Source organism: Chenopodium quinoa, unplaced genomic scaffold, assembly GCF_001683475.1.
Source record: "Chenopodium quinoa cultivar QQ74 unplaced genomic scaffold, ASM168347v1, whole genome shotgun sequence".
NCBI lineage: Eukaryota > Viridiplantae > Streptophyta > Magnoliopsida > Caryophyllales > Amaranthaceae > Chenopodium > Chenopodium quinoa.
The window spans coordinates 3,381,897-3,403,118 of NW_018743979.1; the positions used below are offsets into that span (position 1 = coordinate 3,381,897).

The 21,222-nt window shown below is 45.8% G+C and overlaps 1 protein-coding gene across 1 annotated transcript; it reads left to right on the forward strand.

Moving 5' to 3' along the window:
• Positions 1–12,493: 12,493 nt before the first annotated feature.
• LOC110689955 lies at positions 12,494–14,687 on the forward strand. The gene is made up of 5 exons (XM_021866774.1): positions 12,494–12,755; positions 13,642–13,748; positions 13,835–14,060; positions 14,177–14,337; positions 14,424–14,687. Exons 1-5 carry the CDS (start codon positions 12,494–12,496, stop codon positions 14,685–14,687), a joined length of 1,020 nt encoding a protein of 339 aa, XP_021722466.1.
• The last annotated feature ends 6,535 nt before the right edge of the window (positions 14,688–21,222 follow it).

Below are 21,222 nucleotides of genomic sequence, written 5' to 3' on the forward strand. Positions count from 1 at the left end.
CACGTGTGTTTAAAAACGGACTCTCAGCTCGTTGCAAATCAGATCCAAGGCGAATATGAAGCCAAAGAGCCTTCAATGGTAGCTTACCTCGCAAAGATCAAAACTGTTATTGCGAAGCTGAGAACTTTCTAAGTCGAGCTGATCCCAAGTGGTCAAAACGCACAAGCTGATGCACTCTCCAAACTTGCAAGTTCAACTTTAACTGAGTTGAACCGATCCGTATACGTGGAGGTGCGCCGAGAAAGAAGTGTGGACAAAGAATTTGACATATGCCGTGTGGCACGTGAGCCGAGCTGGATGGATCCCATCCTAGCTTACCAACTTCAAGACGACCTTCCCGAAGACAAAAAGCTAGCCTCTAAGATAAAAAGAATCAGCTCAAGATTTGTTGTCTTTGGAGGTGAACTTCTGAAAAAATCCTTTTCAGCCCCGCTATTGAAATACGTGGGTCCAACAGATGCTGATTACGTCCTTCGGGAAATTCACCTCGGCATCTGCGGAAATCACATAGGGGGAAGAACCTTAGCTCATAAAGCACTAAGAGCTAGGTACTATTGGCCAACCATGATCGCAGATGCAAAGGATCTGGTCCGAAAATGCGAGAAATGCCAAAAATTCGCACCAGTTATCCATCGGCCATCCCGAGATCTTGAGCCAATCTTGAATCCTCTTCTATTTGCTCAGTGGGGATTGGATATATTAGGACCATTTCCCAATGCTCCTTATCAAAAAAGATGGTTGATAGTCGGTATAGACTACTTCAGCAAATGGATCAAAGCCGAGGCTGCTTCGAACGTTACAGAGCAAATCGTCAGGAAATTTATATGGCAGAACATCATCACTCGTTTCGGGATTCCAAAAGTTTTTGTCTTTGATCATGGAAGGAAATTCGATAATCTGCGCTGAAGCGGTACACAGACCAGTTCGGCATTAAACTTGCATATTCTGCAGTTTGTCATCCGCAGAGTAATGGTTAGGCTGAAGCGACAAATAAGCAAATCCTCAACGCTCTAAAGAAGAGAGTTGAGGATCAAAAATCCAAGTGGATAGAGGAGCTTCCTGGAACCCTCTGGTCACTTCGAACAACAGAAAAAGAAGCAACGGGGTATTCACCTTTTGAGTTGGTGTATGGATCCGAAGCTGTGCTTCCAGTGGAAATTGGCTCAGAAAGTCTGCGAGTAAATCTCTTCTCAGCCGAGGAAAATGAGCAACTCATGAAAGAGTCCCTTGACTTTCTAGATGAGATTAGAGATTCAGCTCGGGATAGAATGGCTGCATATAAGCAGAGAATCAGCAAATTTTACAACCGAAGAGTCCACCAAAGACTTCTCAAAGTCGGAGACCTGGTTCTTCGGAATGCTGTTGCTGTGCAAAAAGGCCACATTCATGGTAAACTCTCAGCAACTTGGGAGGGGCCCTATGAAATATATGATGAGCTTCAACTTGGCACATACCGACTTCGGTAGTTGGATGGTACTGAACTGAAAAACCACTGGAATGCTGATGTACTAAAAAAAATCATGTGTAAATCCCTTCGGGGAAGAATAATCTATGTAAGTACATTATCTTTAATTAATGAAAGGCCTTTGAGCCACCATTTATTCAAATTCAACTATATTTCTATTTTGTCTGTTTTCTATGGTTTTTGCAAAAATTCAAGGTTTTCGTTCGACGATGTCCGAAGTATTGCATAGTGATGCATCATACTTCAGCAAGTTGTAAAACCTGCCAAGATGAGGATAAAAGATAAAAGCCCGAAGTATTGCATAATGATGCCTTGTACTTCGGATGAATCTGTTCCTCTGGGAAAAGAGGCCATAGGCGCTTCCGAAACATAGCCTAAAAAATAGGAACTGATAAAGCCCCGAAGTATTGTAAGTAATGCCTCGCACTTCAGATGAATCTGTTCCGGGTGGTGATTGTATTTCCGAGGTATTTCCTAGTGAAGCATTGCACTTCGGATAGATCACTGCCCCGATAACGTGTTTCGGATAGTCGTTCCCTTGGATTAATTGAAAGTGTCACAAGAGTATTGCTCTCAGAGTCTATAGCTCTTGAGCAAGAAATCAGAGCTTGTGAAAACAAAAATAGAAGAGAAAAAGAAAAATGAGCAGAAATGCCAAAGCTGGAATATTGTAAAAATTTCACCAAGGCAAAACTCTCGGCTGTGCCGAGAAAGTCAAAGTAGATTTTCCAGAATCCTGAAGACACCATCTTCAGATTTCTAGGGGGGGGGCAAGAGGCACCCTTTTGGCAAGTTCGTAGCCGAAGCTTAGTACTTGGAAAAAATTTTCACAAGTTAAAGCATATGAGTAAAAAGGGTGAGGCAATAGGAATACAAGCAAAGACAGTGCACTCTCAGATAAAGAAATTCTCAGCCAAGCATATCTCCAAGCCGAAGTTCTACACTTAGACAATTTTTGAAGAAAATTCAAGAAAAGTGACTTAGAACTGAAATAAGCAGGCAGTAAGAGAATTAGGCTGAGAAACATCCCAATTTCATAAAACCATAAAGTGAGGATTTCAAATGTCAAGAACAAAGAGAAGCCGCCCACAAGCGGAAAACACAACTGTCGAAGAAATGTGCTTAAGCAAAAAGAAGTTTGTACAATGCAAGGCTAGCTGAAGCAAAAGAGTAAGGCAAAAAGCAATTACGTCATTAATTCAATTAAGAGCATGTAGATCCACAAGATTCTGCAGATGACTGCCCGAGTCCCTATGCTTCTGCATTGGCTGGATCAGAGCCTGGAGCCTTCAAGGTCTCAACAGCAGAAGATGAGGCAGGGTGAACAGTGTCAATCTCTTTGGCCGTATCCCCATCTTCCGCCCCATCTTCCTCGGATTCAGCTTCAGCGAGGCGAGCCAGGTACGCATCTTTAGCTGGATGGGCGACCAACATCTTCGGATGGTTAGGGACCGCCGCCCATTCCTTGACCTGGTCCCAGTTGATTTCTGGGTAGGCGTGAAAGGCTAGGCACCGAGCAACATTAAACCCATTGTCAAAACCTTCTTCATATTTTGCTCGAGTGTAGATGCAGACCTTCAGCAAATCATTGGAAGCCAAGAGATCTGCCTTAGCCTTTTCAGCCTCTTTTTTAGCCTTGGCAATTTCCTCAATCTGCGCCGCCAACTGGTCCTTCAGCTCTTGCAAACCAGACCTCATGGAAAATAGGTTAGAGTCCTTAGCATCCAGATGGCTGATAAGCCGCTGAGTCTCAGCCTCATGATTTGCTATCTCCATCTCCAAATCCTCGGCCAGAGCTTGCCAAGTTTTGCCTCTTTCTTCATCTTCTCCTCAATTCGAGCTTTGAAACTCAGAATGTCAAAGGCGCCGTACTCCTGAATCCTCGGCATGACCCTCCTCAATCCAGGGAAAAACAGTCCGCTTAATCCCTTGGCAGGAATCTCGGAGCTGAGCATCCACCTTCTTTATCCGAGATAGGCTGGAAGAAGATTCTTCTTCTGCCTTTTTGCATTTTAGCTCATAAAGCCGGGCCCGGTTCTCATCTTCCTCTGCCTTGAGCCTCAACTCTTCATTTAGGCTAGCCGCCAACACATTGTTGTGAACAGCCTGTCAAGATTGGAAAATGCATTAGCCGAGGAAAAAGAGATGTAAAAAAAAAAGAGAAAGAAAAATAAGAAAGGAGAAGTGGAAAGTAAGCTTAATGCGAGGGGTTGATACTTAAGACAAATGTTTGAGTATAAGTTACCTGCATCAGCAATTTTTTGTTCTCAGCAATAGGGTCTGGCACCCTCACCAAAGGTTCGGTCATTCCCACAGCAGCGCGAATGGACCACCTCTCAGCTCTCTCCAGCTCAAAAACGCTGGACAGGATTAATGAACCAAGAGAGCCCACTAATTGATTAACACAACTTTGGAAGCCCAAGGCCCCATAACTACTACTAAGAAAATAATAAAAATATTATTAAAACTCACTTATAAAGCCCCTACTTTAAGAGTAAGGTAAAACCAAGTACCTAAATAAAGCAATAAAGATAGTTATAAGAAAGGGGACTCGATTCACATCATTCCCTCCCTCTTAAAAAAAACTTGCCCTCAAGTTTCGTTCGGAAGACAAGGTACCAAGTCACTAGCCCTCATAGTAGCGCAAAATCCTGCTCCAAGAAGTACTTGAAAAGTATCATAATTCTCCCTATGCACAATGTTGAAATGTCCTTCTTTTACTGGTTCATTCTTACCTCTAGAATTATTAAATATTTTATGAGCATTTAAAGATAAGAAAACATAGTCACCAATCTCAAAAGGATGTTGGTTTCTAAATGACAACATATTAGCCCTTCTTTCCTTTTTGTTAAGTTTAGGCATAATCAACAACTCTCTAGCAGGAGCTTGAATAGGTGGCGCCTTAGGGAGTAAAGGATGTAATTGGACTCTCTTGTCCCCAACCTTCACTGAATAAACATTTGTAACACCATTTAATAACACCCTTGGTCCTATTACCAAGGACGACCCAAGAGTATAGAACAAGCAGTCATAGGTAAAATATCACACCACATATCAAAATATGAACCCATGGAAAAGTTCACCAAAGCTTGCCTTTTAACTTGTAGTCCATCTCCATCATGTAACCAATTAAGCTTGTATAACCAATTAAGCTTGTATAACCAATTAAGCTTGCCTTTTAACTTGTAGTCCATCTCCATCATGTAGTCCATCTCCATCATGTTCACCAAAGGAGTAGGATGGTCCTTAGTAGAAAGATTCATGGTGTCAACCAACTTAGTAGATGCAACATTGGTATACGATCCCGTATCTATGATCAACGAGCAATTCCTATCACCTACTTTGTATATAGTATGGAACAAATTTTCCCTTTGCTCATGTGTAGTAGGAGGAACAAAATTAGCATGCAAAACTCTCTTTAAGATACCGATATGGGTGATGTTCAGGTTCAGGAGTAATCTTTTCTTGACCCTCAAACTCTTCAAAATCAAACTCTTCCTCTGTATTGAGCAAACAAGTACTCTCCTTCTCTTTCTCTTCTTGATCAAGATAAGCCAACAACATTCTATATTCCTTCTTAGATACCGTCACTTTGTTACCACAATCTCTAGCAATGTGTCCCATGCCTTGGCACTTGAAACAAACTTTTTTCGCTAATGCAACTTGTTCGGGAGTAACAACAATCATCTTCCCTTCATTGTTCGAATTGTTAGAGTTAGGAGCACTGTTGAGATTCAAACCCTCACCATTAAAGAATGACTTCCTCTCCTTGAAATAAGAAGTTTTCTTTTCTTTCACGTGCTTCTCTGCCAACCTTAAGACATCATCAAAGAACACATAATTTTATGTTTCCAGCTTATGAGAAATCGAAGGTGTCAACCCTTTTATGTATCGTCCGATCTTCATCTCCTCTTTTTCCCGCAAATAACAAATCATGCACAACTTCTCAAACTCTTTAGTGTATTCGACAACACTAAGACTCTTTTGTTCAAGATGATTCAACTTCAAGAATTGGTTTTGGATAAATTCTGGTGGTAGGAACCGTTTCCTTAATTGTCTCTTCAACTCACTCCAAGTATTAATTCGTGGCTTATCTTCTCTCAATCTCTTGGCACGTAAATTCTCAAACCATAGAGAAGCATATCTCGCCAGTTTTAGGTTTGCAACCTTTTAGGCTTTTTGCTCATCAAAAACTTTGTAGTCGAAGACCTTTTCCATCTGACGAACCCAATCTAAAAAGTCTGCAGCATCCCCATCAACTGTAAATTCCAGAAGTTCCAACAACTTCAAATCTCGATCATTGTCAATTGGAAAATTTCTCATGATTCCCCTAGGTTGTTTATTGTTGATTATTCTTCCTTCCCCAACCACTTGAGTTGAAAAAGTTTCGACCCTTTGATTGGTTTGAGCAATTTCTTGCGCACTCTTCTCAATTTTCTCATTCATTCGTTCAAGGTTCGCATTAAAAATTTTCATCATATTAACAAGCATATTATCTAGATCTTCCTTTGTTAAAGTACTCATGATGTCAAAATAATCACAGTCCTATTCGTGGCCAATTATCTCCAAAAATAATAATCTTGCAACAAGTTGTACTAAAGGCAGTAAAAATATTTTGATAAAGCAAACAAAAAAACTAATTACCAAAATACAATCACCTTAGATTAGTATACTTGCGTTACACTTATTTTTATTCTTTAAAAACTCAATTAATACCACCGACCACGATAACTGCAACACAACAATTATGACGGCACAACTTATTCTTCTAACAAATCTAATACTTTGTGTTTTGGTATGAAAACTACAGGACCTTTAGCAAGCCCTTTAGGGTGGAGAAAACTAGTCTCGGTCCAAAGAACACTAGAGCCGAGGATTTCCTGCATAGCAAAGAACACGTAAACTAGCCTCGGGGGTGGTTGCCGAGGAAGGCCCCTCCGATGCAAAGTCAGTTCAATTGAGAGAGAATGCTATGCAAGAGATTTAGTGCTTGAAGCTTTTGTTTCATGAATGTAAAATGATGTAATTGATGGTATTTATACCTTAACTCAAATGAAGAGGATTGGGCCCTTGAAGTCAGGTGGGCTGACCACGCTGACTGGGCTTTATTGATCCTAGCATGCATTTGGAGTGTTGGACTTTGCTTTGGGCTTGATTTGAATTACTTGGAATTGGCCCAATTAGATGGAATGAATTGGACCCAAACAACTTGCCCCCCTAGACCCGATTCGGCTGAAAGAAGGGTTGGGTCTGACTTGCAAATTTGAAAGGACAAATAACAAAAACTTGAATTTTGAAGGAATCTAGGCAATTAATGATGTTTAACTGCCATTAAGGAGATTAATTAGGGAAGATAGAGGGTTTAGTGGGTAGTTAACTTGGAACGTGTGTGACAGTTTGTGTTTAATTGAGAATTCATGGGGTTTTGGCGGTTTAAGGCTTTTAGAATTCTTGATTCTTGAAATCCTCATATAAAAGCGCCCTCTCCACTTTCCTTAATCATTTTCTCACAAACACACGAATTACCTCAAGTTCACTGAACTCACTAAAAACCCTAACTTTTCGTCGCCCTTAATCTCTGCAATTCCGTTGCTGAAACTAGAATTCTCTGATGCGAACTTGAAGACCGGCGAATTCCGAGTCTAGTCAAGGTAACTTTTCCCGAAACTTGTTTGGATTTTTCTTATTTTGAGCACTTTGCCCTTTTTCCCAATATCCACTTCCTCGCAAATATGGTTAGAAGTCAAATTGAGAGAGAAAGATCCTCGAGTGAGGAGGAGGATCTTCAGATGACTGTGCTGGGTGCTCGGCGCAACCAACCTTTACAGCGAATGCCCCATCTCAGCCACAGCCATAACTCTTCGCTTCCAAGAAGAGAAGATAGGGTTTCCCCCCAAGAGCCCCTTGTTGCTTCAATTCCCTTGACCTCGGTGTCGTACAGAGGTTGGGAAGAGGCCACAACCTCAGCCAGCGGCTCTAGGCACGGGCCTCGGTAATTGCCTGAAGGAGCCGGGGAGTGGCAAAATCCGCCTGAAAATTGCGGGTTAATGACTGCTGCCCCCTATGACTGGTGGGTGAAAGGGGATGCCCTCCATCATTTCGCCGAGCAGATAGAAATCTGCTACGGCATAATGGAGGAAGATGGGTATTGGTGCCAAATGCCCGTAGCTAAAGATAGAATTCACAGGCCTCCACTTGGTTATCTAGGCGTATACACTAGGCGGCTGCAATTTTGCCTTAGGTTTCCTCTCCACCCCTTTGTAATCCAGGTGCTGAACGGGTACAACATTTCTTTGTGCCAATTAACCCCGGTCAGCATCCGAAGAGTTATGACATTTCTATGGGTCAGTCTCTTTTACGGATTTCAACCAAGCATCCATGTCTTTAGAAAGTTGCACAAATTAGTGCCGAACCAGCAGTCCAATGAGAACCATGGACCTGGGTGGCGGAGAATAGAGTCCCGGAGGGGTATTTGACCACTTAGACGAACGACACTTCGGACAAGGAATGGAGAGGTCAATGGATTTAGGTTCGGGCTCCTGCCGAGTAGGACCATCCGAACTATTATGGGGGGCCGAGGCATTTGAGAATGCCAGATCCGAAAATGAGTATCCTCGGCCTCGATGATTTTTCTGCCGAGGAAGAGGAGTTGCTGAAACTCTTCAAGAGAGAGCCAAACGCGAGGGGTGCTGGCCGAACAAACGGGTTGCCAGAGACCTGGCTCCCTTGCTACCATTATATCTTCAAAGAGAAGGTACTGGCTGCTGTCGGCCTCAACCGAAAGTTTCAAGACGGTGAGAACCTCGGGGCCAAAAGTCTTTACTTAGCTTATTTTTCTTCTGTTAAAGTCTTATTTCTTCATGCAGAATAACCCTTTGTTTTCTTTGTGGTTTTTCAGTGCTGCACGAAGGAAATTGCGGCTTGGAATACAACCGGCTTGGGATCAACGCAGCTTGGAAGGTGACAAGGCGTGACCTTGCTATCACCCCTTTATCTGCTAGGGCTCCCGCACCGCGCCCTTCTCTGCTAGAAATCGTTAAACCAGCTGAGTATTCCGCTCAGAAGCCGTGGTATCTGAAGAGGGACCCGTTCTTTTTGCTGGGCCCCGAAGAACAAATTGTTGCAGCTGCAGCTGCTGTTAAGGCTGGGGTTTTTGCTGTCAACTCCGAGCACAACGCTGAGCCGTCAACATTTGTTGCTGGGTTGAACGTGCTCACCGCTTCAGACGAATAGTTGCTAAGGAGTTCGGTAAGCTTTTTAAGTGCTTTTGAACTTTCATGTTTTGACTTAGAATTTCGCTTGAACCTTCAACTTGTGAAATGATTCGGCTGACTTACTCTGCCTACCCAGACTTTTTGCCTTGTGAAATTCGCCTAAGTATTAAGCTTCGGCTAATGGGCCTCTCTCTCTCTATTGTTGTTGTTTGCTTCTTTGCTGCTTTATTCTCTTTGCTTAGACTTTCCCTTTTCGTGAAAATTGTCCAAGTGTCAAGTCTCGGCTTTGAAAGAGTTTGCCTTATTAATTTTTTTTTTATTGATGATATTACTAATATCACCCTTTATCCCCCTTGTTTTTTCTACTACCGTTTGACAAAGAAGAAGAAAACAAGAAGGACACTTAGAAAGGTAAAACCTCTTCTTCGGACGACTCTTCAGACAAAGAGATGGCAGATCCTGGAAGGAGGAGGTTGAGAAGAGTCGTTGTTGATCCGGGAGAATTCCCGATTTCTGAGCCTGTAAGTAAGAAACCTCGGCTGGCCGAGACCCAGGCCGAGGTAATTAAGGAAAAGACTCCCCCTCCTCCTGAGCATCAGGAGGAAGAAGTGCAGAAAAGGAATCCTCCTGTCCTAACAGAGTCTCCTCGGCATACGGCCGAGGATTTCACAGCTGAAGTCCAGAGAGAAGTTGATGCATTCATCGTGCAGCACTCCGAGGACGATGATGTGCAAATTTTGTCGGGGAGACCCGATGATTTCAAGGAGGCAGATGAAAGAGTTGAGGGTCCTAGAGCGTCTGACATTCCATCATCTGCTGGGCATTCTTTCAAAACCTTTCAATTCAGAGAGATGGGGTTTGAGGTTACCCCAATGGTAGTAGTCCCTGAAGCTATCAGGGATAGCTTGCACCTTCACTGAGGCTCATCCATTGAGCTCTTTGGTGACAAATTATTAGGGATTTTTATTTAGTTTGCTTGCAGGGCAAGTAGGTTAGATTTATTTTTCCTATATATATTTGATACATGTCAAAAATTATAGTTAGACGTTTATGAAATAAAAATCCGATTGTTGAGTTTTAACTCGAAGAGAACTTTGTTAAGTTTCGAACTAATTGTTAACTAGGGTTTTAGGATCGTTGCTTCTAAGATCAAACATAGAAGTCGTTGCCTTCTAAGACTATCCTTCAAATTTCCACCATTAAAATTACTCAAATCCTTCCACTAAATATAAACTGTCATAATACGCATCAGTCACAACGGGTTACGGGTTAGAACGTTTCTGGTTTATTGGATTTTTACCGGGGTTAAACAGTTTTCGGCTTAAAATGGGTCGGGTTACTATCGGGTTCGAATGTAATCGGTTTGGGTTGCTTTCGGTTTCGGGTTGTAATGGTTTGGTTTGATAACGGGTCGGCTCATTAAACGGTTTGCACTAATTCGGTTTAGTTCAGTTTCGGGTTGGAAAAAATTGGGTCGGGTTGGTTTTCGGTTTTCAGAAAACGGGTTTTTTACGGTTCAGTTCCTTTTCAGATCGGTTCGAAACAGTCGGGTTTAATGGTTCGGCTTAGAAACTGACAGCTCTAATTTAAACAATTCAGGAAATGTTCATTTAAATTATTTACCTTTTCCTTTTTATTCTTACTTTGTAAATTATTTGACATAGAATTAGAGGTGATCATTAGGCAGGTCGGGCCGAATCTAAAAAATTATGCCCACTTCTCGAGTCGGAATTTTTGTGCCCAAACCCGCCCAAAATGGTCAGGCCGTGCGGGCTTTTCGGGCCATTTTCGTGCCGGATATAAAAAATCAACTAAATATGCATAAAAACACATTCCCAAACCCGCCCCAGAATAATTAAATTTTTGGGCCGAGCCGAGCCTAACCCGATTTCGGGCCAAAAAAATCTGCCCAAAATCGGGCCGGGCTAACTTTTATCACCTCTACGTTGAATTAATAATATTTGAGTTTACAAGAATGAGTAATTATAACTTTGATGGATCTAATAAAATGAGAAGGATTCAAAAGGAAAAATGGAAAAGAATAATATCACCTTTGTCACTTCTGCTCAAAATAATCGCACCTTTGATTAATCTGGTAATAATTCCACCTTTAACCCCCATCTTCCCAAAATAGTCCCATTTACCTATAACCTGTTCAACAAGTTAATTCTTTTTATTTTTTTTAAAATTTTTATTTTCAAATACAGCACAACCACACACACCATAACCACCACCTTCTATGGCCACCACCACACCACCATAACCACCACCCAAAAAAAAAACCCCTCTTTCCTTTCCCCGCAGCCCCACCAGACTGGCCCCGCTACCCCAAACTGTCACCCCACCTCCTGGAACACCACCCCCTCTCATCTAACCCCAAGGTCCCCACCCCATTGGATCGGCGAACCTCCTTCCCGAAAAACTCGAAACCCATGGCCGCACCTCTGAATCGAAGCTACATCCCCTCGAAACCCAAGTAAACCACACCACCACCATCTAATTCGCAGATCAAGTTTAAAAAAACCTCGACCATAATTTCTCACTCAATTATCACTACGTCCACCTTCTGAGTTTCTTCACACTTCTGTCCAAAAAAATCAATCACAGTGTCTACAAAATTGCTAATGTGAGATGAGAAGGCAATAAAAATTGATTAAGATTGTTTCGGGGCTTTCTGATGTGTCTTGCGGGAGAGTTACAATTCCAAGAATGCCCTTCGACCGCGTGTACCTGCTAAACCATGAAGACTCCGGTTGGGTGGAGCTCCGCCTCCGATGATCAAGTCAGTGATGTACGGGAGGAAGAAAGTGCGTAAAAGAGTAATTACTTCTCGCGTAATGGGAGAATTCCGCAATTAAGATTGCTCGGTTTTATTGTAAAATGTATTTATGATAGTATTGAATGCCAATTGATTGTAAGTGAATAATTTCATGCCCCATTAATGAGGACTCCCCCACTATTTATAGTGGGGAGCATTGGTTCCCCATTTAGGGTTCCTAGGACACGTGTCAGCAGGGGATTGGAGCCCTGCTGACCAATAGCCGGATGCCACGTGTCGCGCTGCCATTGGGCCACGTGGCTGGGGTAATTTTACCCCAAACATTTGCCCTCTCAGGTGCTGACGTGGTAAGGTGCCACGTGGCACCTGAGAAGAGAGCTGACAATTTTTTTTTTTTTTTTTTTTTTGAAACCCCTTCAAATTCTAACTGAAGGAAGAGGGAAAAGCAGAAGGGGAAGGGTCGCGCCCCTTCGCCTTCCGGGACAAGCCCTATAAATAGGGGAGGAAGCACACGAAGCCTCATTTACAAACTTCGTGAAATTTCTTGAATTTTGAGAGTATCCGGCATTTCAGAGCATCCGGTACTTGAAATTCAGAGCACACGGAGACTTCATTGTTTGAAGAGCAGCCGGTTTTCAGACCGCCTGTGCAGTTGTAAGCAAGCAAAAGTTTTTCGAGAGGGTACCTCAGAGAACCCAGCCGGTATTCAAACCGCCTGTGTCTTCGCAAGCATCCCCAAGAAATTTGTTGAGGTTTTCAACCCTTTACTCTAGGTACCGTTTCTATTCTTTCTTACTTTTCCATGTATTTCTGTTTGCGTCTTTTTCTTGCATTTTTGTTTACAAGTCCCATAGGTAGATGGACCCTTTATACCCGTACCCGGACCATAGTTATGAACTCAGCCGGTCAATTAGTACGGCTGAGTCTAGAACTGGATCTGCCGCCTCTGATCTTTGGAATTTCCCCTTTTCAACGCCTGTATCGACCGACTACGTGTCTGTGCAGGACACCATGGCCAGAATTAGGGGAACAACTATGGACCCCAATTACCGAGGCGGGGACTCGAACGAGTTATCGCCTGAAACTCGAGGCCCAGACGGGGAGGTTAGAGAACCATCCGGCGGTACCCCCGCCACCCCAAGCGATAGCATTCTGGGCTCCTACAACGAGGAGACCTCCCCGGCAGAGGAGGCTGAGAAGCCAAGAGCTGCCAATGATGCTCCCAACTCCCCAGCCGGCTCTGATGATGGACGGGTTGAGAGTAGTAGCTCCAGCTACTTAACCGTATCAGAAGATAGTGAGGAGGCGGAGAGGCCTTCGTGGCAAAGCCGAAACGACCCTCTCATGATCGCCGTCTCCCAAAAGGACCGCACCCTCATGCTGTCTTCCCTTCTAAACTTTATTACCAGGCGACCGCTTGGTGAGGGGTACAAGATGACCGTGCCGGGGTAGTTCGGGACGGTTGTATGGGAAGATGACCAGCCCAACGCTAACAGCTTGTTTGGATGCTACAAAGCGGCTTTCCTAGCCGGCGTCCGCTTCCCCCTTCACCACACAATTAAGGCCATACTTAGGGGGTATGGCCTAGGCATTTAGCAACTCACTCCGAATTCTTGGGTGAACGTTTTAGGGTACATTGCCGCCTGCGAGATGCAGGATCTCAACCCCAGCTGGGAGGCGTTTGCCCATATGCACTATTTGAGCCGGAGCCCAGGTGGCTGGAGGGCCTGGTATACCTTGACCACTTACCCCAAATATATGATGACCTTGGACAAGCCGTCCAAGTGGTCGGACTGGAAGAACCAGTTCTACCTGGTCAAAGCTCCGTCTGAAGAGGAGAACAAGGAGTACCGGACATACAAACGGAAGCTAGAGCTTTTGGGGCAGAAGTGCCGACTGCCCCCTGTCCCTGATACCGACCGGGTGGCCATTCTGGACTCTGGTTTCTTCGAACTGACCTCTACCTCTCTCACATCCGGAGAGATAATAAGGGTACCCAAGAACTAGGTGCCCAAACACGAATTTTTCAAGGACGAGTGTTTCTTGTCTGCCTGTGGGCTTAGCGGAATATGGAAGACCAAAGGTTACGAACCCTAGCCGGTTAATTTGTTGCCGGCTGTCCTTTTTCTCTTGATTGCAATGTAAGATTCATATTTCTGACTGGATGTATTTTCGTTTTGCAGAAGAAGCTAAGAAGATGCTACCTTCCGCCAAGACACCCGCAAGGAAGGCTTCAGATATCCGCAAGGAGAATCTGGAGAAGAAACTTGCTGCTCAGGCGGCTAAAAAGGTTAGACCGCCTGACCTTCTCTATGTGCTTGGCTTTGATGTTGCTTGGGCTAGTTATTTATCTAACCGCTTGTGGTCTTGTTTCAGGACGGTGTTATTCCCCGTTCTTTACAAAAACAGATCCGGCAAAGGCTGTCTGTTGAGGAACCGGCACTCAAGGTGCCGAAAACTGCTTCTACCGACCGGGCTACTACCGGCGGTAAATCAATAAAGACCCCAGGCGGGTCTAACACTGAGAAGGCCTTAGAGGCCACTCCAATAAGGACCGCAACCGGTCCTTCTGCTTCTGGAAGCCAAAAGGCTTCCCAAAAAGGTACAAACCCATTCGACCTCACTTTGCTCGACATACCCATGTGGGTAAAATTGACTCCTCTTCGCAGCCGGGAGATTCTCCGATTAGCTGGCTGTCCGTTGGTGGAGCGTACGCAGCATTCTCACCGTCTGTTTCTGGTGCAGATAACTCACCACACTGGCTGGACGCTGCTCAATACGCCCGAGCCATGCTGAAAGCCGTCCCCCGGGACGAGAAGGAGGCGATTCCTGGAATCAACTCCTTCAATGCCGACCGGGTGATGGTCAACCTGGCTGATGTAAGTAACTGAGTGCCCACCCGGCATATAATTTGTAATACACCCATTCGGCCTTTCAACTTATTCCGGTTGCGTTGTTGTTGCAGGCACTGCTCCGCGTGGAGGGGCTTAAGAAGGCCTACATCCGCAAACTGGAAGAGGTAAGAAGAGCCAAACATTCTGTGGATGACGCACATAGCGTTGCTCACTATTCTATGATTGTGCATGACTTAGAAACTAAAGCTATAATCATGCAACATGCCGATCAGGTCAAGTCCCTCCAACGGGCCCTCTCCGAGCAAAAGCTCAAGCTGGACAACCTCCAGGCGGCCCTGGATAACGCTGAAGACGAGCTGAAAAAGCATGAATAGCCCCTCAAGCGGCTCGACCAGGCGGAGAAGAGCAGCAAACGGCTGCAATTAGAGAATGACCGCCTGGTCAAGGAGGCTGCCGATGCTCAGCGTAATTTCCAGTCCACCCTAGAGGCTGATCAGAGCCGGCTCATCGAGGAGAATGAGCAGGACTGCCAGAATAGAATGAAGACGACGTTCTCCATCATCCACCCGGGTGCAGACTACAACGTCTGGGAGCTCGCCTATAAGTATGCAGACCTGGCCATTCTGGCTGAAGAGGAGGGCCAGCCGGGGCCCGGACCGTATGAGCAATTGGTGGAAGCCGAGTTCCAGCGAATGCAGGCGGAAGCGGCTGCTTTGGAGACGACAGTCGAGGATGAGGATCCCGGCTCCGTTCCCAACACCGACCTGACTCATCCGGAAGGGAGCCAGGCTCAGGCCGACCGGGTAACAGTGGAAGTAGAGTAGCAACGACCTCTCGGCCTGCGCGCCGTGCATTATCTTATATTAGCGCCGGAAGGATCGGATTACTATGCTATTGTCTTCTATATTGAGCACTGATATTTTCACCGGCTTTGCCGGTTTATCTTTTTGTAAACAATTTTAACATTTTCACCGGCTATGCCGGTTTTTTCTGCTTTATTTCTACCGGTAGGTCTGGTTTTGAATGAATTTGCTTCTTTTCCTTTTGCTGCTTTGGATGTCTTGAATATTGCATTTTTCTTGCTTTGATAATTTTTGCGAGGATAGCCAAGAAAACCCAGCCGACATCACCGCCGTCTGTGTCTTCGTAAGCTAGGCAAAGAAATTTGTCAAGGTAGGCAAAGAAATTTGCGAGGGTAGACAAGAGAATCCAGGCGATACCATTACCGTTTGAGTCTTCGCAAACTAGGCCAAGAAATTTGTGAAGGTAGGCAAAGAAATTTGCGAGGGTAGACAAGAGAACCCAGGCGGTACCATTACCGTCTGAGTCTTCGCAAGCAACTCTATTTTTTGCCTTGTGTAAACCATGAATGTTTTTCCGCATGACTTTTTGAATGAATGTGTTTCCGCATGACTTGTTGGGGTTCGGGTAGCTAATTGCCCCTGGATAGGAGACTGGTATAGACGAAACGGTGCCAGGCGGCTATCCATATGCTATAGCGCAAATGCTAAGGTTTTAGCCAAGTGTCAACCGTTTTTAACAATTGCCGGTTAGGTTTTTGCAAGAACACCCTTCATAGATTCTTGGCCTAACCCAGATGTTTGCCTGCCTTCCTTCTCTTAGTTGATTAGGCAGGACATTAGGTACCGGCTGTCTGTTTTGAGATCAGCCTAAAATGGTACTCGATCCAAAGAAGAGGCCGGATGCATGTTTGGGAATGCTAACCCGCAATTCTTTGGTGCTATGGATCAATCAGGCGGTCAGGGCCGCCTGATTTTTGATCACCAGAACAATTTTCCACCCAAATGGGAGATGTTCTCTTCGATGAATTCACCCGAATGGGCGTCACCGGCTGGTTCATTAAATTCCCGGGTCCGCTTGTGTTGGGCACAAGACAGGGCGCATGGGAAATAAGCAAAGGGAGCCGCTTGTGTTAAGCACAAGACATGGCGCATGTAAGCACTATGCAATAAATCTTTCTCATTAGTTGTATAGAAATATACAAAAACTATACAATTTCTAGAAGTAGTACTTTTTGAGATTATCTACATTCCAAGTTCTAGGCAGTTTTCTACCGTCTGGGGCTTCCAGGCGGTATGTGCCGTCTCGTACTTCTTCAAATATCCGGTAGGGTCCCTCCCAATTTGGAGTTAGTTTGCCTTGTTCATTGGCCCTACCAGTTGCTTCCATTTTGCGAAGCACAAAATCTCCTACTTTCAGGGGTCGTTTGTGAACCCGCTTGTTGTAGGCTCTTGTCATTCTCAGGCGGTAAATCTCATGACGCAGGGCTGCGTTGCCCCTTCGCTCTGGGAGAGCATCCAGTGCAAGTCGCATGGCTTTCTAGTTGGCTGCCTCATCATATAGCATGATGCGAAGAGTTGGCTTATAATGTTCAATGGGCAGCACCGCCTCAGCGCCGTATGTCATGAGAAATGGGGGTTCACCGGTTGCCTCTTTTTGAGTGGTCCGGATGGCCGAAAGGACATGAGGTAGTTCCTCTGCCCATAGTCCACCGACTCTTTCCACCTTCTTCTTTATACCGTCTGAGATTAGTTTATTGAAGGCCTCAACTTGACCGTTTGCCTGAGGACGGCCAACGGATGCAAAACAATGGGAGATTCCTTGATCTCCCAACCAGCTCTTGAGGACAGGCGTTTCGAGTTGAGGTCCATTATCAAAGACCATAGACATTAGAACCCCAAACCAGGTGATGACATTTCTCTAAATGAAGGAGATCACGTCTCATGTTTTTATGCCTTTGACCGCCTCTGCTTCAACCCATTTGGTGAAGTAATCTACTGCCACTAAAATGTATCGGAGACCGCCTGTGGCAGGCGTATAAGGACCCAAGATGTCCATGCCCCATTTGGCGAACAGAACCGAACTATCGATGGCTGTCAAATCAGTTGCCGGTCGATGTATCAGCCGGGCGAACTTTTGGCATTTATCACACCGTTTCACCAAATCCATGGCGTCCGCCTCAAGAGTGGGCCAAAAGTAACCCTGCCGTCTGGTTCTTCTTGCCAAGGACCTGTCGCCTATATGTGAGGCACAAAAACCCGCGTGCAGACCTTTCAGGGGTTACGCACTTTAGATACGGCTGTAGATAACCCTTCCGGACAAGTTCTCCATGATGCATGACGAAGCTCAGAACTCGCTTCTTGAGCGCCATTGCTGCTGAAGGGTCATCCGGTAAGGTACCGTCTTCCAAGTAGCCCCGGATGGGGTCCATCCAGGTGGCACTTCGGTCCAAGATACCTATGGGGTCATGATCGATGCTTCTTTTCTCAATGACTTCCCAAAAAACCGTTCTAGGTGTATCGCAGGAGGCGGATGACGCCAACTTGGAAAGGGCATCCGCCTGATTATTCTCGGACCGGGGCACCTGACTTAGATGAAATTCGTCAAGCGAAACGACCTCCTCTCTTACCGCCTGCAGGTATTTGATCATAGCCGGATGGGTGGCCTCGTAGTCACCATTGTACTGGCTAACAATCAGTTGAGAGTCTGAGCAGGCGGCAATCTTTGTTGCCCCTGCTGCCTTACACATGCGTATACCAGCTAGTAGGGCTTCATACTCCGCCTCATTATTAGAGGCTTGGAACCGGAACCGTAGTGCATACTCAAACTTATCCCCTTCCGGAGAATGACATATAACGCCTGCACCACAGCCGTTCACCGTAGAGCTACCGTCTACGAATAACTTCCAAACCTGATCAGGATTTTCCGGTTGCACCGGCCTAGTCATCTCGACAATGAAGTCGGCAAACGCCTGACCTTTCACTGCCCGCCTGGGTTCAAAAGTTATCTCAAGGCTTTGTATTTCAACAGCCCACTTGATCATTCAGCCGGATGACTCGATGGTGGTCATTGGGCGCTTGAGCGGCTGGTCTGTATATACAATCACCGGGTGAGCCAAAAAGTAAGGTTTCAACCGTTTGACTACGACGAATAGGGCCAACCCAAATTTTTCGATCATGGGGTACCGGAGTTCAGCATTCTTAAGCACATGGCTGATGAAATACACCGGTAACTGATTACCGTCTCTCTCAACGAGGAGAACGGCACTAAGGGCATGATCAGAGACGGCGAGGTACATGTAAAGGACCTCCCGGGGCAGGGGGCTCACTAGCCTTGGCAACGAATGCAGATGTTGCTTTAGCTTTTGGAATGCCATTTCCGCCTCTTCTCCCCACTCAAATCTGGACCTCTTCCGGATGGCCTGGAAGAAGTAGAGGCACTTGTCACCTGACCGGCTGAGAAATCTTCCCAACGCCGCCAGGCAACCGGTCAATTTCTGGGCTTCTTTCACAGTGCGGGGAGACCGCATGTCAATGACCGCCTGAACTTTTTTCCGGGTTAGCCTCTATGCCCCTTTGATCGATAAAAAATCCGAGGAACTTCCCAGACTCAACACCAAATACACACTTCTTTGGGTTAAGCATGACCTGGTGCCGCCTGAGTGTGGTGAATGTTTCTCGGAGGTCTAGCAGGTGATCCGTCTGTAGCTTGGATTTAACTATCATGTCATCAATGTACGACTCTACATTCCTGCCAACCTGATTGATGAAAACGGTGTTTATCATGCGCTAGAATGTAGCCGGTGCATTTTTTAACCCAAATGGCATCACCTTGTAACAAAATAACCCTTGATCAGTGACGAAGGCCGTCTTCTCTTGATCTTTTTTCCATAGGGGTATTTGGTGGAAACCTGAGTAGGCATCCATGAAACTCATCAGAGCATGACCGGCTGTAGAGTCGACCAGATTGTCGATCTTTGGAAGCGGGTAAATGTCCTTTGGGCATGCTCTGTTCAGATCTGTGTAGTCTACACACATCCGCCAGGCACCATTCGACTTTTTCACGAGGACAACGTTTGCTACCCAATCCGGGTAGTAGCATTGCCGGATGAACCCAGCATCTAACAATTTTTTGACCTCAGCCGCTGCCGCCTGAGATCTCTCTGCACCGTGATCCCTCTTTTTCTGCCTGACCGACTTCTTTTTAGGATCCACGGCAAGCTTGTGGACAGCTAGATCCGGGCTGACGCCTGGCATCTCCTCCACTTCAAAGGAAAAGATGTCTTTGAATTCTCTTAGAAGTTGGAGCAAGTCTGCTTCCAACTGTTCATAAGCAATCGTCCCAACCTTGACAGTTCTGTCAGGACGGCTGTCGTCGAGGACGACATCAATGCAGTCACCAGATGGCTGAGGTCGTTGATCATCTGACCTTTCCCTGGCTAGTGATTGCTATTTTTCTTGCTTGACGGGATCCGTCTGGCCCACCTTTCTTTTCTTACCGGCTGCCCTTGGAGCCGGGACTGCCGCCATGGTAGGTCTGACGTCAGAGAGATAGCACTCCCTAGCCGTCCTCTGGTCCCCCTTAAGGGAACCGACTGCACCATCGTCCTTTTCAAATTTGACAAGCATGAGGGAGGGAACGATGACAGCCTTTGATTCATTGAGGGTCGGACGGCCAAAAATCATGTTGTAGGCGGCAAGCTCTTCTACAACTAGGAATTTGATTACCATGTGGCGTCCTTCCCCCTTTTCACCCAGCCGGATGGGAAGATCTATGATCCCAACCGGGTGCACTACACCTCCCCCAAAACCAACAAGCGGGTGGGGCGCCTGGTGCATGCTACTGGATTTGTACTTGAGCTTGGTCAAGCACTGATAACTGATTAGGTCAGACGAGCTCTCGGTATCTATTAAGATCCGGCCAACTCTCTGATTGGCAACCTTGCATTCGATGACTATGGGGTCATCGTGAGGCCGTCTGACCTTGCCCCGGTCCTTTTTAGAAATAAGGACCTCAGGAAATATGTCTTTCGACGCCTAGGTCTCCTCAACTGAGTTAACTAGCTTCCTGATGTTTTCTTTGGTGCCCCGGATAGTGGGACCCCCACCGACAAAGCTGCCTACTATTGTGAAGATAGTCTCTTCATCCGTTTCTGAATTTGCAAGAACAGCTTTTGCCGCCTGCCCTTTCTTGGCCAGGGAGTTGCCCTTGGCTTTGGGCAGATAAGACTTTAGAGCCCCTTCATCGGCCACACGGTCTAATAGCCGCCCGAGGCTATAGCAACCATTAGTGGCAGTATTTGCTTTTGTCCCGGCTACCTACGGGACTTTTCATAACAGCTGGCTTGTCGAGAGACATCCGGTCCTTGATCTCCATGAGGATGGAGGAGCAGTCCTTTGTGAACTCGTACTTGGGGACGTACGGTTCAGATTTTCGTCTGAGCTTCTGAGCCGGCTGACCAGATCGTTCTGCCGCCCAGACCTCCTTTCTCTTCTTTTCTTCCTTTTTAGCCGGCTGTTGTTGTTGCTGCCGGCTGTCTCTTCTGTCAGATTTTTTGAAATCCGACGGCTGCTTTACAGCACAAAGCTCCGTCGCCTGTATGTAGGCTTCAGCTTCCATTAACGCCTCTTGGAGGGTGGCTACCCTTTTCCGGACGATGTCAAACTTGAAAGTTGACCCATCCTTTAGACCCTTAAAGAAGTCTGTGTAAGCAACTTCATCAGACAGTCCTTGAATCTGAATTCTCATCAGATTGAACCGCCTGACATAAGAACGGAGTCCTTCTCTGTCACCCTGCTGTATTGCCCTCAGATCGAGGCTTGTCTTTTTAGCCGGGATGTTCATTGAGAAGTTTGACGTAAACAAGTACGCCAAGGTCTTGAAGCTGTTGATGCAACCGGCTGGTATGTTACCAAACCACCGTTGGGCAATGCCCTTTAGGGTAGCCGGGAAGCATCGGCACCAGACGACATCATCCAACCCCTGTAGGTACATGAGGTTGGAATAAGCCATTAAATGATCTTCTGGGTTGAAGGTACCATCATAGGCCCCTACCAACACGTTTTTGATCTTGGCCGGCTGTGCCGCCTGGGTGATCTCAGGGGAGAA